Below are 14,524 nucleotides of genomic sequence, written 5' to 3'. Positions count from 1 at the left end.
ATTTTCTTCTATTTTCCCGGGAGTTTTAGGATCTGTTAGGTCTGCTTTGTTCATGAATGAGTGAGACAAACACCAGACTGAGTCGAAATCAGGGTTCTTTGTTCTTTATTACCGGATTGTAACACTTGCAACTAACAATGTTAGTCGGAGAATGCATTCTGCCGTTATCAGCAAAATGGTGATTTTTTATACCCTTGGATACGTGCTTAGAACATCATCATATCATTACTTGTCCAATGACTAAAACTGTTGCTATCCTTTCCCTGCTAGCTTCCTGCCTCTCAATCCATCAATGTCTCTCTTATCTTGTAAGTACAAGGATGCATTCACATCTTGTTACAGCCCTGCACAGGGTAACTCCTTACACATTCCCATCTCATGATGTTTTACCTTACAGATCCCACATCCTTCGTCCTCTGCGTCTCATGACTCCCTCCTTCAATGCAATTCTTGGTACCTTATTATGCCATAGGAACTGTCTAATATGGTTAAATAGCTTAAAAAAGTTTTTATGTAACGGAATAGACAGTCTCGGCATCACTTTCAATTTGACGCAGTTAACCCTTTCTACTCAAGTAATCGTTAAGTCTCACCATTTCTGTAGGTCTTTATCTTCCCAAAAGGAACATAATTTAGTTTGTACAGATTTTGCAATTTATTGTGAGTTTCTATTCCAAGATATTTTATTCCATCCGTCTTCCATTTAAATCGACTTCCTTTTTGGTATCTTTCATATTCAAAATTTGTTAATGGCATGATCTTACTTTTATCCATATTTATTTTGTAGCCTGATATTCTTCCATATTTTTCTAGTGTTGCTTGTAATTTTGCAAAAGATTTAGCCGGTTCCTATTGGCAAACAGACTGATTTTGTGCTCTTCCTGACTTGAGCCCTTTACATCCAGATCCATTATTATCTCCGCCAACGGTTCAATCACTAAAATAAAAAGCACTGTCTACTCAATCTACTCAAGTGGAACACCGGCGACATCTGATCATTTATTATTTTAGCTTGTGGATTAAGGCATAAAGTTTTTATGCAATTTATTAATGTTCTGCCTATACCATATTTTTCAGGAGTTTTAAATACAAAGGGCCATTCCAAATGGTCAAATGCTTTTTCCATGTCTAGGGAGAATGCAATACTTGGATTTATTTCAGAATTAGCCATGTGTATTATATTAAATAATCTTTCTAGACTATTTGAGGAATACCTTCCTTAACAAATCCTGCTTGGTCCGAATGTATCAGTTTTTGCAAGTATCGTTCCAACCTAATAGCCGATGCTTTCTGTCGTATTTTATAATCAACATTTAACAGGGATCTTAGTCTTTATGACAAAAATTTTTTGTGGGTCCCTATTCTTTTTTGGTAACACTATAATAATCGCAGCTGAGAATGACCGAGGGAGAGTCGGTGTTTCTACAGCTTGGGCAACATCCCTGAAAGTGATGTCGCAGGTACATAGGCTTTTGGCAGACTGAGCTTCATAAATCAAAGTATTGAGCATTGAGTTGGGATATTATGGTAAAGTTGTACAACCCATTAAGTAAGGCCAAATTTAGATCATTTTGTGCAGTTTTGGTCACCTAACTACAAGATATCAGTAAGATTGAATTAATGCAGAGATTTACTCAGCTGTGGCCAGGACTTGGGGAACCTAGTTACAGGGAAAATGTTAAACAGTTATGACTTCATTCCCTTAAGCATAGAAGAACAAGAGGAGATTTGATAGAGGAATACAAAATTATGATGGGTACAGATAGGCTTTTGGAATACGAGTAGTCTTTTTCCACTGTGGTTAGGCAAGATTAAAAGAGGACATGGGTTAAGGGTTAAAGTAGATCTACTTTAAGGGTTAAAGTTTAAGGAGAACTCTGGAGGATTTTCTTCAGAGTGGTGGGAGTATGGAATTGCAGCAGACAATGGGCAAGTGAGAGAATAAGTTATGTGGAAAATAAAGAAGGAATGGGATTACATTGAGACTCAGTGGATTAAACAGCCTCTCTTTTCCCAAAAGAAAATGAAACCCAAGATTTTCTCAAGTTAGAATCAGGTAGCTGCATAAAATTAGGGTTCAAGACAACAGCAAACATTAGCGATTTCCACATTGGCAGGCCATAATTAGGGGTACACAAGGAACAATGCTCTGCTCATTACAATTTATATTAATGACTTGAACAAAGACCAAGTATGACAGAATATGTTGTGCTTTATATTGTATACAGATATGATTTTGGGAGATAAATTGCAGCAAGTTTTTTTTAGTATAAGTCACGTACAAACATTTCAAAACAGATCTTATTTAAAATTCTGGAGCTCTGATCAAGCTAGATAGGCTGGGTCTGAATGCCTTTCCAAACGTTTTAGCAACGGATGAAAGAATTCGGAGCTGCAGGCTGTCTGTGCAGTTTGCTGTTCTAGGAAGGTCATGTGGTTTTGCAAAGCAGAGAATCAAGCAGGCTTTTTTTCTGAGAGAGGAGAGAGAGAGAGAGCGAGCGCTAGAGTTTAGAGGCAGCTTTTGGGACTGGAACAGGACAAGCTTGTAGATAAACCCCATTTTGAAGACGAGTTGTGAGTTCTTAGTTCAGCCTGTTCAAACCCCTTGTGGTCCATACAAGAGGAGAGGACAGGCTGCTTAATGTTTCACTTGAAATAAGTGAATCAAAAAGGAACTCTGTGGTGACCTGAAAGAGAGGTTATCATTTGGAAAACCCTGATGGGGCAAGTTTCTTTGGCAAGACACTGACGTGGCTGATTAGAAGGAATCAGTTTGTGTCCAGCTACCAACAAATCGTTCTCTGAAAACTGACAAGAACCTTCCTGAGCAGCAATCGTTTCAAGCATCAAAGCCTGGTGAAATTCATACATGTTAAATTCTGTGCACAGTACAAGAATTGCCTGCAATCAGTGAACTTGGAGGAATGAGACGTGAGATTGAACTGCGAGTTAAAGAACTTTTCTGAACTCACATACACATTTCATACACGTGCACTTAGAATTAGAAGGGGGTATTGTTAGGTTAAGTTAATAGTAATAAGAAAAGTTTGATCCTGTTTTCATGTTTAAAGATAATTAAAAGCAACTTTTGTTTAAGTAACCACTTTTCTTGGTGAATATCTATTACTGCTGGGTTTTGGGGTCCTCTGGGCTCATAAGTGAGGTTGTTTACTCTAAATTATTTCCCTGCCCTGCAACTTCTCCAGCCCAACAACATTCTTTCATATTCTCTCTTGGACTATGTTAATCAATAAATTACTGATCAAGGCAAGCAAGTTAAAAACAAAAAAATTGAGTAAATTCATTTTACTACCATTTCATATCCTTTTGCCTAAAGCACATCTGGAATACCATGTACTGATTTGGTCACCTTCCTCTGAAGGAGGTGAAATGAAGGTTCTTACTGACAAAGAAGAATGGTCAGCAGATCATCTAACATCTAAACAAAGAAGCATTATCCCTATTTTATTTTGGTGACCTTCCCTAATTATAGGCAAAATACCAACCATTTTTGTTGCGCACGCTGCCCGAGCTTGTAATATTTCCCACATCCAGATTTCCAGGAAGTAATGAAGTTCTGAGAAATGGGGAACTTATGTAGTCGATCAACTAAATTATGGTTACATGTGGTCTGAACCCAACATCCAATCTTATGTATTTAAATTCATTCTCAATACAGTCCCCATTATAGTTAACACCTGAATTTTAAAACTATCGCTACTTCACAAAATTCTTTGCAAGTTTAATGCAGTAGTACAAATTTATATATAGAATAAATGTCTTATTTTTCCCTTTTATTAAAAACATACGCATTTTTTAAAAAGTGACACTTACTAGGTTGGTTATCATCACGTGGCTCTGTTTTCACCTGCACTGCAACAAAGCTATAAAATAAAAACATTCAAATATATTCACTTTTGCCGTGGTTTGTTATTCCCTTTCCTGAAAGTGAAGAAAATGGATGTTATTTTCCACTGATCTCTACTTTCCTTTACTGGAGATCAACTTGGGTTTAAGTTTAGATATCATACCACACAGTTTAGATATTATATTCTAAAAGGATATTTAGAATTGTGTGGTATATCTAAAAGGAATAATATAGTACAGGTGGCCATTCAGCCCAACATTGAAACTTTCAAACAGCTAATTACCTTTCTCTTTCCTCCAACTCGAATACTTTTTCCAAATACTGTAAAATTCCCATTATCCAGAAATCAACCAGAAACTCAAAACAACCATAAACTGGGTGGATGGACCCGGCAGGGGAGCGCTGAGAATTATTTTGGACAAGGGCAGGTATGCCCCACTGAACTAGCAAGGCCCTTCAATGCATGGGCATTCTTTTTGCTGGTACTACTTGCATGGAGGTGATCCTGGTTGCCAGCGTGAGGAAGGTACATCGAGGGTCTGACTGGGACACCTGCTTAGATGCCTTGAAGATGGGTGGATTCAGCCAGCAGAGTCCCCCGGTTTGCCCTGGCTACACCAGCTGATTGAATAAAGTTTCAATAAAGTAGCGTTGGAATTAAATGATGGCGCCCAAGATGAAGAGCCAGCTGATGCCACTGGGGCAAATCTCCACAAATGTCTTCCTATTAAGAGCCTAGTAAGAGTCTATTTTTATTAGTATTATTAATAAGGCTTTATCTGTAAACTTGGGGGCAGGGGAGGCTAATTATGACAGCAGCACAGTTAGCCAGCAACCAGGTTCAAATTTAAATTTGTAAATTACAGGACTTATTTGATTAAAATGAACTTTAATGATTAAAGACTACAATACTGTATTTTTTTTTCCCCCAAATTACTCTACATTTTGCACTCTTTTTAATCTTTTAAACAGTGTGTTCTTAATGCAGGTGTATTAGTTGGAAGAACAAGTTTCAGTCAACCGGAAATTTGCATTTTCGGCATCTGCGATCCCCAGAGGTGATGGATAATGGGAATTTTACTGAATTTACTCTGAAATGTTCACCTAAACTTGCAAAGCACTCCAGATTGTAACATTTCATAGCACAAAAACAATTAATTGCTATCTGTTCCCAATTCCTATTGACCAAGTGTTTATCTAAAGAGAGATGCTAGAGAAAACAAAAAATATACAAATAGATAACAACTTCAAAGTAAAAAAGCACAATTAGAGTTCCAGTGTTAGAGACAAGAGGGGTTAATCACCAATAAGTTAACTATTTATTGTTCTCACAGCAGAATTTACAATGTGGTAAAAGTAGTGTAAAAGTGTCTAAAGATTAAAATAATTATCAATAAAATAGTACTGACTGAAAAAGTAATGAGACTAAAAGCTGATAAATTTTTGGATGCCCTATACCTTAGGACTCTGAAAAAGAGACCACTGTATAAATTGTGAGGTATTGTCAGTAATTTCTCAAAATTCTCCAATTTCTGCAATAGTTCCAAGATGCCTCAAGAAAGGTTGTTAAAGAAATTAATTTTTCAAGGGAAGGGGCATATTTTAGACAGATTTAAGAACAGAAATCAGTATGAATAAATGGGATATATTCATAGTGGATGCCTCAGCTACTTAAAAATCAACATTGATGATTTAATTGAACACAAAACTAGGTAATAAAGTACTCTGAGGAAGATGCAAAGAGTATACAAAGAAACATAATAGGTTATGGGGAAGGTGGCTACTGGACGGCAATGTGAAAATGTCAAGTCAATTGTTTTGGTAGTAAATGATACCAGTTGTCAAATCATCTGTATCCTTGAACAGAGATGAATGCACTTACAGAAATTCAGGTAGAAAGCAAATGCTACACTGGTTATGTGAATTCATGAGACTGAGACAGATATAGAAGGGACTATGAATGGCACAACAGTTAATATTGCTATTTCACAAATTCAGTCCCACCCTGGTGAGCTGTCCGTGCAGTTTGACATTCTTCTATAGCGAATGTGAGATTTTAAAACCAAGCTCCAGTTTCCTCCTTTATTCCGAGCATTGACTACTGAAAATCAGCAAAAGAATTGAAGGGAAGTTGTTGGGCACATAATATGCCAAAGGGAAACAAGGTGAAGTGAGAAGAGTAGGTTTGCAGTAGCCAACATACGTCTGTTACACTAAATGACTTCCTGCTCATTATCAGTATTATATCTAGCAAGCAAAGTAAATGAATGCAAAGGAAAGAAAAATATGCAATCAAAAGAGACACCAAAATTGTTGAGAGAGTAATACCATGTAGAATAGACAGACAAGTCACAGATGGTGTTCATGGTAACAAATCAAGATCACATGCCATGAGACATAACAAAAATAATACAAAAGAAAATTATACTAGTTTTAATACCTTTCTGGGGATTTGGAATAGCATGTTAAGAAAATACCATGCCAAAAGAAAAACTTTTAAAGTAGAAGTCAATGTCCTCATGAATATAAGGCAACACAACAGATTTTCGTATCAAGAAAGACATATCTAAAAGAGTAGAGACCAAGGATTTATGCAAATTATATTAATCTTCAAAATAAATTATGAAAATGGTTAAGGGCAGAAAAAAGACCTACCTGTCAGGTGGCATATGTGCATTCTCTTTCCCAGTTGGCTGTTTTGTCTCCACTATGGGGAAAAAAAGAAGTGGTAATCTCCAAATCAGTGGCCTACTTAGTCAATACATGTGAAAGGGTATGTATGGCTACAAGATAACACCCAAGAACTTTCTACTTTTATTTCACAACTGATCCACATCTTAAAACAAATAATACCTCAAAGAGAAAAAAATCAAATTAACAAAAGATTAACCATAGCATATTGAAAATGTGAAAATAGCCATTTGTTTTTCTGCCTATTTGGGTTAAAAATGCAATTCCTTCTGACAACTGGAGTAGGGTACTAAGAATACAATAATTGCAGAACAACAAGATTGAGACCAGAGGATTATTAAGCTAAAAAAAGTTATAAAAGTTCAATTCACTCAACACCAAACTTTGGGTGGTTACAATTTATTTGAATTTGCTTTGATCAAGGTGCTTTAGATGAGATCTATGGGGTGGGGGTGCTGGGGGGAGGGGGGGTGGTGGGGGGGGGGGGGGGGGGAGAGAAGAAAAAGTCTGAGTATACTTAGGGATAGGATTTATGTACACCTAGACAAACATAGTGGGGTTCCAGACAGTTAGGGCATTCCATGCCTTACAAATGTAATTGTTTGGATCAGAAGATGACTAAGGTGGCTCATGGGCAGTGGAATGACTATGTAAACTTTAAGGCATTTGATAACAACCCTCATTAGACTGATCCAGAAAGCATGGGATTCATGGTGAATTCGCAAGTCTGAATCCAGTACTGACTTGCCCACTATTTGTAATATATACAGAGGACTTGGGGTGAAAAAGTAAGGAGGTGGGTTAGTAAATTTGCAGATGATATGAAAGATAGGTAGAGTTATGGAAATGTAAGGAGGGAGTACACAATTAAAACCAGGCCTCTTAAAAGTATTGATGTGCAGAGGAGTTTGGAGTCTAGGTCCAGAACTCCTTGAAAGACACCAGGTAAGTAAATTGAGTGGTAAATGCAGCGTATGGCATGCTTATCTTCATTGGTCACATCACTCTGCACAGGAGCACACTTTGAATATCATGTACAATTCTGGTTAACCCATTACAGTCCATTCTCTCTTTGGCAACAGACATGAGATTTTAGCAAACTATGGCTCCACACTCAATGAGTGACTCCAACATTAAAGATATCCATGGGACAATTTTAGTACTATTATAGTCCAGGCTTATAAAATTGATCCAAAATAAGGTCAGATACAACAATCTAAACTCTCACATACTATATATTTAAGCTTTCTACAGCTCATCACGGTCACACAAACAAGTACCACCTTCAAGTTCAGAGTGTTAGTGTCTCACATCAAAGCAGCTCAGTTCCTTGATACTTTTATCAAATCCTACATCAGTCAAATAGCTATCAAAGTCAGTTAATTTTTTTTGTACATAAAAAGCATTTAAGGAACTTATTTAACCTGTTATCTGTATTATTTTATTAGATCATCTATGTATAGAGAAGAGGAATTATACCTTAATATATACATGAATGCAAAGGATATAGGATTTTAAAATAGAAACCCAATGTTTTAGCTCCAAAACCTAAAGTGTGCTTATGCTTGGGAACTTGGTATAAAAGGAGCATTAACTGCTTCATTTTTAAAAAGGTACAAATGCTTAAAACAATTAGTTTTGAACTTTGAACCAATATTTTATAGCATTCTATAGAAGGGCCGCTTCTGCTAGTATTTGTGAAGACGGAGTTGGGAGAAAAATATTTCTGACACAATGATCAGTGATCATCATGTTGACCACCAGGTGGTTCTGGGATCATGATTTATATTTCTCACAAGCTCATCAAATTTCACTACTTGTCCAGCATTTTTATTATAAGCTCTTTCACAATGACAAGGTGTAAAATAACACTGAGTTCAATCTGTTCATGTATTAATTGCATCAATTTTCAATTCCTCACATTACATACTGCCTTTTCTATATCATAATCCACTCCACAAATCATTGTAACATGTTCAAATTTTTTTGCGTCATGTCGCCAAATGGATCACTAAGCAACCTAACAGATATATTTAACTACAGATTCATTACAATTGCACCAAAATATTGCCTTGGAAAATTATGCATACTAAATGATGCAACTTACCATGTTGAATGGTGGTGTTTAGAAAAGGCCTGGATAGAAAGAAAAAGTAATTGCATGGTAATGCACAGTAATGATAAATATATACAAATTTCAACATCTTCCTATCAAGTTTTCGTAAATACAAAAATAATAGTAATTTGCATACTTTTATAATATCCATTTCAATTGCCAGAATATACATGAAATTACACAGATCAAATCTGAAATCTTAACTACTGGAAATATTTTCCCCTCAAAAAAAATGAAATGAATTGAAAACTTAGTAATTAAGCCATTAACTTTTGATGTAGCAAAAGTAGCTTTCAATGTTCCTGACTTCAAATACTGAGTTTGGTTAAGAAATATATACATTAGTCTACTGACTGCACAAGTATTTTTGGAATAGTGTGACAGATTATGTCATATTTTATATTGTTTATAGATATGCTTTTGGAAGATAAATTGAGGGTTTTTTTTAAGGTCAGAAACAAATACAAACACTTCAAAACAAATCTCATTTAAAATGCAAGAGCTCTGCTCAAGCAAGACTGTCCAGTGCCTTTGCAAAAATTTTGAAGAATGCCAGACTTCACAAGTAGGTGTTAATAGGACATGCTGTGGAGAAACTGATTATTGTTTTGGAAAGCAACAGATGAACGAACTCAGAACATTGGGTTAGGTGCTGCAGTCTGTCTGAGTGCAAAGTGCTGTCCTAAGAGGGTCATAAGGTTTTCTCTGAAAGAGTTCAGTTCTACAGTGCAGCAGCAGCACCTGGGACTGGAACAGCACAAGCTGGCAAGCTTGTGGAAAACCCCATTTTGAAAATGGATTGTGAGTTCTTAGTTCAGCTTGTTCAAACCCCTTTGGTCCATACAAGAGGAGATGGCTGGCACCTAATATTTCACTTGAAATAAGTGAAATAAAAAAAGGAACTCTGTGGTGACCTGAAGGAAAGGTTATCATCTGGAAAACCCTTGATGGGGCAAGTTTCTTCGTCAAGACACTGACATGGCTGATTAGAAGGAATCAATTTGTGTCCAGCGACCAACAAATGTCTCTCTGAAAACTGACAAGAACCTTCCTGAGCGGTAACCATTTACCTTTCAAGCACCAAAGTCTGCTGAACTTCATAAATATTAAATTCTGTGCACAGTATAAGAATTGACTGCAATCAGTGAACTTGGAGGAGTGAGAAGTGAGATTGGACTGTGAATCAAATAACTTTTCTGAACTTACACTCTAGAATTAGAAGGGAGTTAAGTTAATAGTAATAAGTTTGATCCTGCTTTCATGTTTAAAGATAATTAAAAGCAACTTTTGTTTAAGTAACCATTTGTCTTGATTAATTTCTATTGCTGATGGGTTCTGGGGTCCTCTGAGGCCATAACATTGGTCATTACTATTCTCCCAGCTGTGAAAAATTAGTGCCAGACAATATGAACTATTCACAATTATGGTTTTTAAACAACCGTCATGATAATTTCCTGTCGATAATTTTCACACTTACCCTCCATAGTAGCCGATCAAGATGTTTACACTAAAATACCTGAGTCGCGGTGACATACAACGTAACAACATCGTCATCTTATTCATTTAGCCCATTGTTGAGGACCGCCTGCAGTTCAGCTTAGATTGCAGGCAGTCTGCAAAAATATCTAGGGCTGCCGCTGGAAAAATTTCAGAACGGGAATGAGTAATTCATTTCTGTTCCGAACTTTTCACACAGTCTGCATTGTGGGAAATTTTCAATAATTTCCATTATGCAATGCCTGTATAAAAACCATAAATGGTTCATGAATAGGGACAGAATTGGTAACATGCACAAACAACAACTCCAGAAGAAATCCTGGATGTTTTTTTTTAGTTTTGCTAGTCAAAACCCCTTAATTACACAACAAAGCTCAAGTATATAAATGATATTGTAAATTATTCTAATACTAATATCACAGGCAATATTGTTTTACAAAATGGCTGTGAAGCATTTCTCTGTGCACACATTTATTCCAATTTACATTTTAACACTAAAGATTCTGAATAATTAGCAGAGACAATTAAATAACAGCAGAACACAAACAGCATCAGGAGCTGGACAAGAACAAATTTCCCAAATTAAAAGGAGTCATAAATAGCTAAAAACATTAATTGGGTAATGAACCCTAACAACCTTAACTAACGGTTGAGATTTGAAATAAACTTAAAGAGTGTAGAAGTCAATCTCCATTACACAATAGCCTTTCTAGGATGGCAGGTACCACCTTGCAGAAATGTCAATGATGCTGAGGATGTACAAGTGTGTATCCAATTTAGTTTAGTACCTCATGCAAAAACAAAATTACACTTTTGCTTAAAAATTAAAAACTTCAGGCGAAAGGTTACCTACCTCTTCATTGTAAAGATAATTTTTGACTTCTGCTCCAAAATCTTTTTTAATGCTGTCGTGTCATATTTTGATGGATGGTTAAAACACACACCATCAGGTAATCCTTGTACTGCTACAGCAGCAGGGTCCTTAAAGATCTTTTCATAAGGCACAGGGATTGGAGCAGGTTTCCCAACAGCTTTACCTGAAATTCAGAGAAATAAATTGATTCACCCTAACAAAGGAGGAAAGCAGGAAAAAAAAGCTACACAGAAATACATGATCAGATTAGCACAATGTTGTGATGCTCTGAACATAGATTGAAAGGTATTTTGGGTCCAAGATAAATATCCAATAGAGGGGTGAAAAAACTCGAGTACAATTAAAGTAAAACACAAAGCTGGGGAAACTCAGCAGGTCAAAGTGTCTTATATAGCAAAGATAAAAATACAAAACTGACATTTCGGACTCGAGCCCTTCATCAAGGTATGGAAAAATCCCCTCGCTTTCTGCTGTGCCTTCCCTCCTTTCTCCATTACCTCCAGTCTTTGCTACCATACTCCTCTCCCTACGCCTCCTTTATATTCGATGCTTACTGACAATTTTCCATACCTCGATTAAGAGCTCAAGCCTGAAACATCAGTTAGGTATTTTTATTTTTGCTATGTAAAGGACACTTTGACCTGCTGAGTTTCTCCAGCTTTGTGTTTTTATTTCAACCACGGTGTCTGCAGACTTTTGTGTTTTACTTCTTGAATACAATTACCTAACTAAAATGTTCCAAGGTTTTATAGAACTTTTGAAGTGGGGCCTATTAAGTGGTTAACCCATGGATGAGTTCATTAAGTTGGACACATTTAGTCTTCAAATATTGACTGGAGAAGGTGCCAGATTGAAATATTGCAGAGCTTACTTTTGCAAGAGGAAAGCTTCTAAAAATAACTATTACAACAAAACTTCAGAAGTTTACACTGCAATGAAATAGGGAGCAAAAGGGTGACAGTGCGTGAAATGTCATAAATAGCAAGGTAGTAGGTGCTAATGGTGGGGTAAAATAGAGTTAATATCACAGATGAATCACAAATTATTCATTCTGATAGAAGTTGGAAAATTTAATTAAGTCCTAAACCTGCAATATGGCCAGATGGAAGACAAATTATTGTCTCTCAAGCTTGCACTGGATATTATAATCCCACAGAACAGAAAGGTAAGAGTGTAAGTATTAAAGTGGCAGTAATTCAATGCAACACTAAAGCCAATCTCAGACGTGAACTTAGAATTGTCTACATTAAATTGGCAGCAATGTTAACAGCTATTTTAATTTTCCATCCTTTATCCACTCAGACCTTTCTGTCTGTGGCTTGCAGCACTCTTATAATAAAGATTAGTGCAAGCCTGAAGAATAGCCACATAGCTAATCTTCATTCTGGACATATTGGAGCCTCCCAGATTCTACACAGAATTTTTCAACTACAAGTTATCTTTATTATTGGTTCATATTTTTACCTACTTCATTTTCCATGCTCTGATCTCCTACACATTAACAATCACACATTAACAACTCATCCCACAGCAAATCTAGACTCACCGCATCAAATAGGTTTCTTTTGCCCAATTTAGCTGCAACTTAAAACCAATTAACTGTAACTTAAAACCAATTTTTACTCTTTCTCTAAATCTGACCAAGAGGTTAAGATCTGTAACGTCAACTCAGTTTTTCTGTCCACACGTATCAAATGATTCAACCTTCTTTCAGATCAACAACAGCATTACAAAAGAAATTAAACACTGCCAATAAAGTACTTGGTCTAGTGAAGATCTGGGAAAAAAAATCTAAAATCAAGGATTGTTTGAGACATAGGCAAGTGGCATCATCTGTAGAATTTTAGCATTTTTTAAACATTAAAGTCAAATAACTGGGTTAAGTGAGCAAAAAGCCATTCGCATTACTAGAAATAATATTTCACTCAGTGATAGAAATAATCTATACAAGATAGTGAAGGCCAAATATACAAGGCATAAACAGAAATATTATCAGAGTTCCAGATTCTGAACAAGGGCAATCTGAGAGGATAAACAATAAAAATGGAAACTGATCACAAAACCATAAGAAATAGGAGCAGAAGTAGTCCATTCTGCCTGTTGAGTCCACTCCACCATTCCATCAGAAACTGATCAATTTTCCCCTCTCAGCCCCACTCCCCTGCCTTCTCCCCAGAAATCGATCAATCTCCAAACAAACCAGCTGCAATGAAGCTTTTACAATGGCATTCATGTTTATTTAATTCTTTAATTTTCTCATCCACCAAAGATAGAGATCCATGATTTTCAAGACTACCAGATTAAGAATGGAAATATAGTAAACTAACTTCACAGAAGTTGTCAAGGGAGGGTTAGAAAAATAAAATTCATATTAGCACTAACTTTGTAACCATACAAAGACAAAGGACATTTGAAGTCTTGTTACTCTTTGTTTCTAACTACTATAACTGGGACACTTGCAACACTAAAAACATAAAACTGTCCTGCAACCCAAACCTACAAGTACAAGGACAACAATTTTGAATGAACTAGTGCTCGACTGGATCCACTTAGAATTTGCTTACAGTTTTGCCCCAATATTTTCAATTGAGCTCTTCCCCAGAGACATCTTATTCTTAACTATTACAGTCTTAAGCAGCTTAGTACACAGGGAACGCCAATGAATCTTCAAATCTCAAAAGTTTTATGAATAGTACATTCTTTCTCTATTAACCATAAGTTATTTTTAAATTGCAAACTTAGTGCTATGATTTTTCTTTTTTAAAGTTTGATTAACAAGTTTACATGAATTTTGGTTACATGTATTTTGGTGTACCTTCAGGTGTCAGGTCCCCATTTTCAGCCTCATTTTCATGGTTTTATCATATATCGAGCATACAAATTGATCCCCCCACCAAAACAAAATCACAACGACTGAGCTGTTGGGCAATGCCTGGAGCTTCCAGCAAAATGACAAAAATATGAAGTGACTTTTAAGTTAAAACTAAGAGAAATGGCCAAGAAATCCAACAACTGTGCCACTTCAAGGACATTTGAGATGCATGAGAAGTTGGTAAGAGATTGGAAAAAGAAGATGCTTTAACAAAAATATCAAAGCAGCGATGTTTGATGAGAAGAAGACTTCTTCAATGGCCAGAGTTGGAAAATAATGTTGCAGCATGAGTTTGTGAACAGAAGCAAGATTGCTACATTTTGTCACGCAAAAATAAAAGCATTTGCACTGAAGTGGGCAAGGTCTCACCCAGAACTCAACAAAAAATTTTAAAGGTACAGTAGGCTGGTGCAACAGTTGTATGAACAAGAAAAATCTGGTATTACGTCAAAACACAAAAATTGCCCAGAAACTACCAATAGATCTTGATTATAAAGTTGTAAGTTTTCACCAGTTTATTATACTTAACTGGCAGAAACACCAGTTGCATTGGCAAATACTGAAAACATGGAAGAATTTCAACATGATAGGCAATAAAACAGTGGA

The 14,524-nt window shown here is 36.2% G+C and overlaps 1 protein-coding gene across 11 annotated transcripts in view; it reads right to left on the bottom strand.

Annotated features, from left to right (window-relative positions):
• LOC138749418 (general transcription factor II-I-like) overlaps nt 1-14,524 on the bottom strand; it is a 188,504-nt gene that overhangs the window by 106,038 nt on the left and 67,942 nt on the right. For all 11 annotated transcript variants that reach the window (XM_069910710.1, XM_069910708.1, XM_069910709.1 and 8 more), the window contains 4 exons: nt 11,026-11,209; nt 8,667-8,695; nt 6,524-6,575; nt 3,835-3,884 (listed from right to left, as the gene is read on the bottom strand). In XM_069910710.1, coding sequence (XP_069766811.1) covers nt 3,835-3,884; nt 6,524-6,575; nt 8,667-8,695; nt 11,026-11,209 — 315 coding nt within the window. The remainder of the gene's footprint in view (nt 1-3,834; nt 3,885-6,523; nt 6,576-8,666; nt 8,696-11,025; nt 11,210-14,524) is intronic.

The sequence above is a fragment of the Narcine bancroftii genome, chromosome 14, assembly GCF_036971445.1.
Source record: "Narcine bancroftii isolate sNarBan1 chromosome 14, sNarBan1.hap1, whole genome shotgun sequence".
In the NCBI taxonomy this organism is placed as follows: Eukaryota; Metazoa; Chordata; class Chondrichthyes; order Torpediniformes; family Narcinidae; genus Narcine; species Narcine bancroftii.
This window is presented reverse-complemented; position numbering and strand designations above follow the sequence as displayed.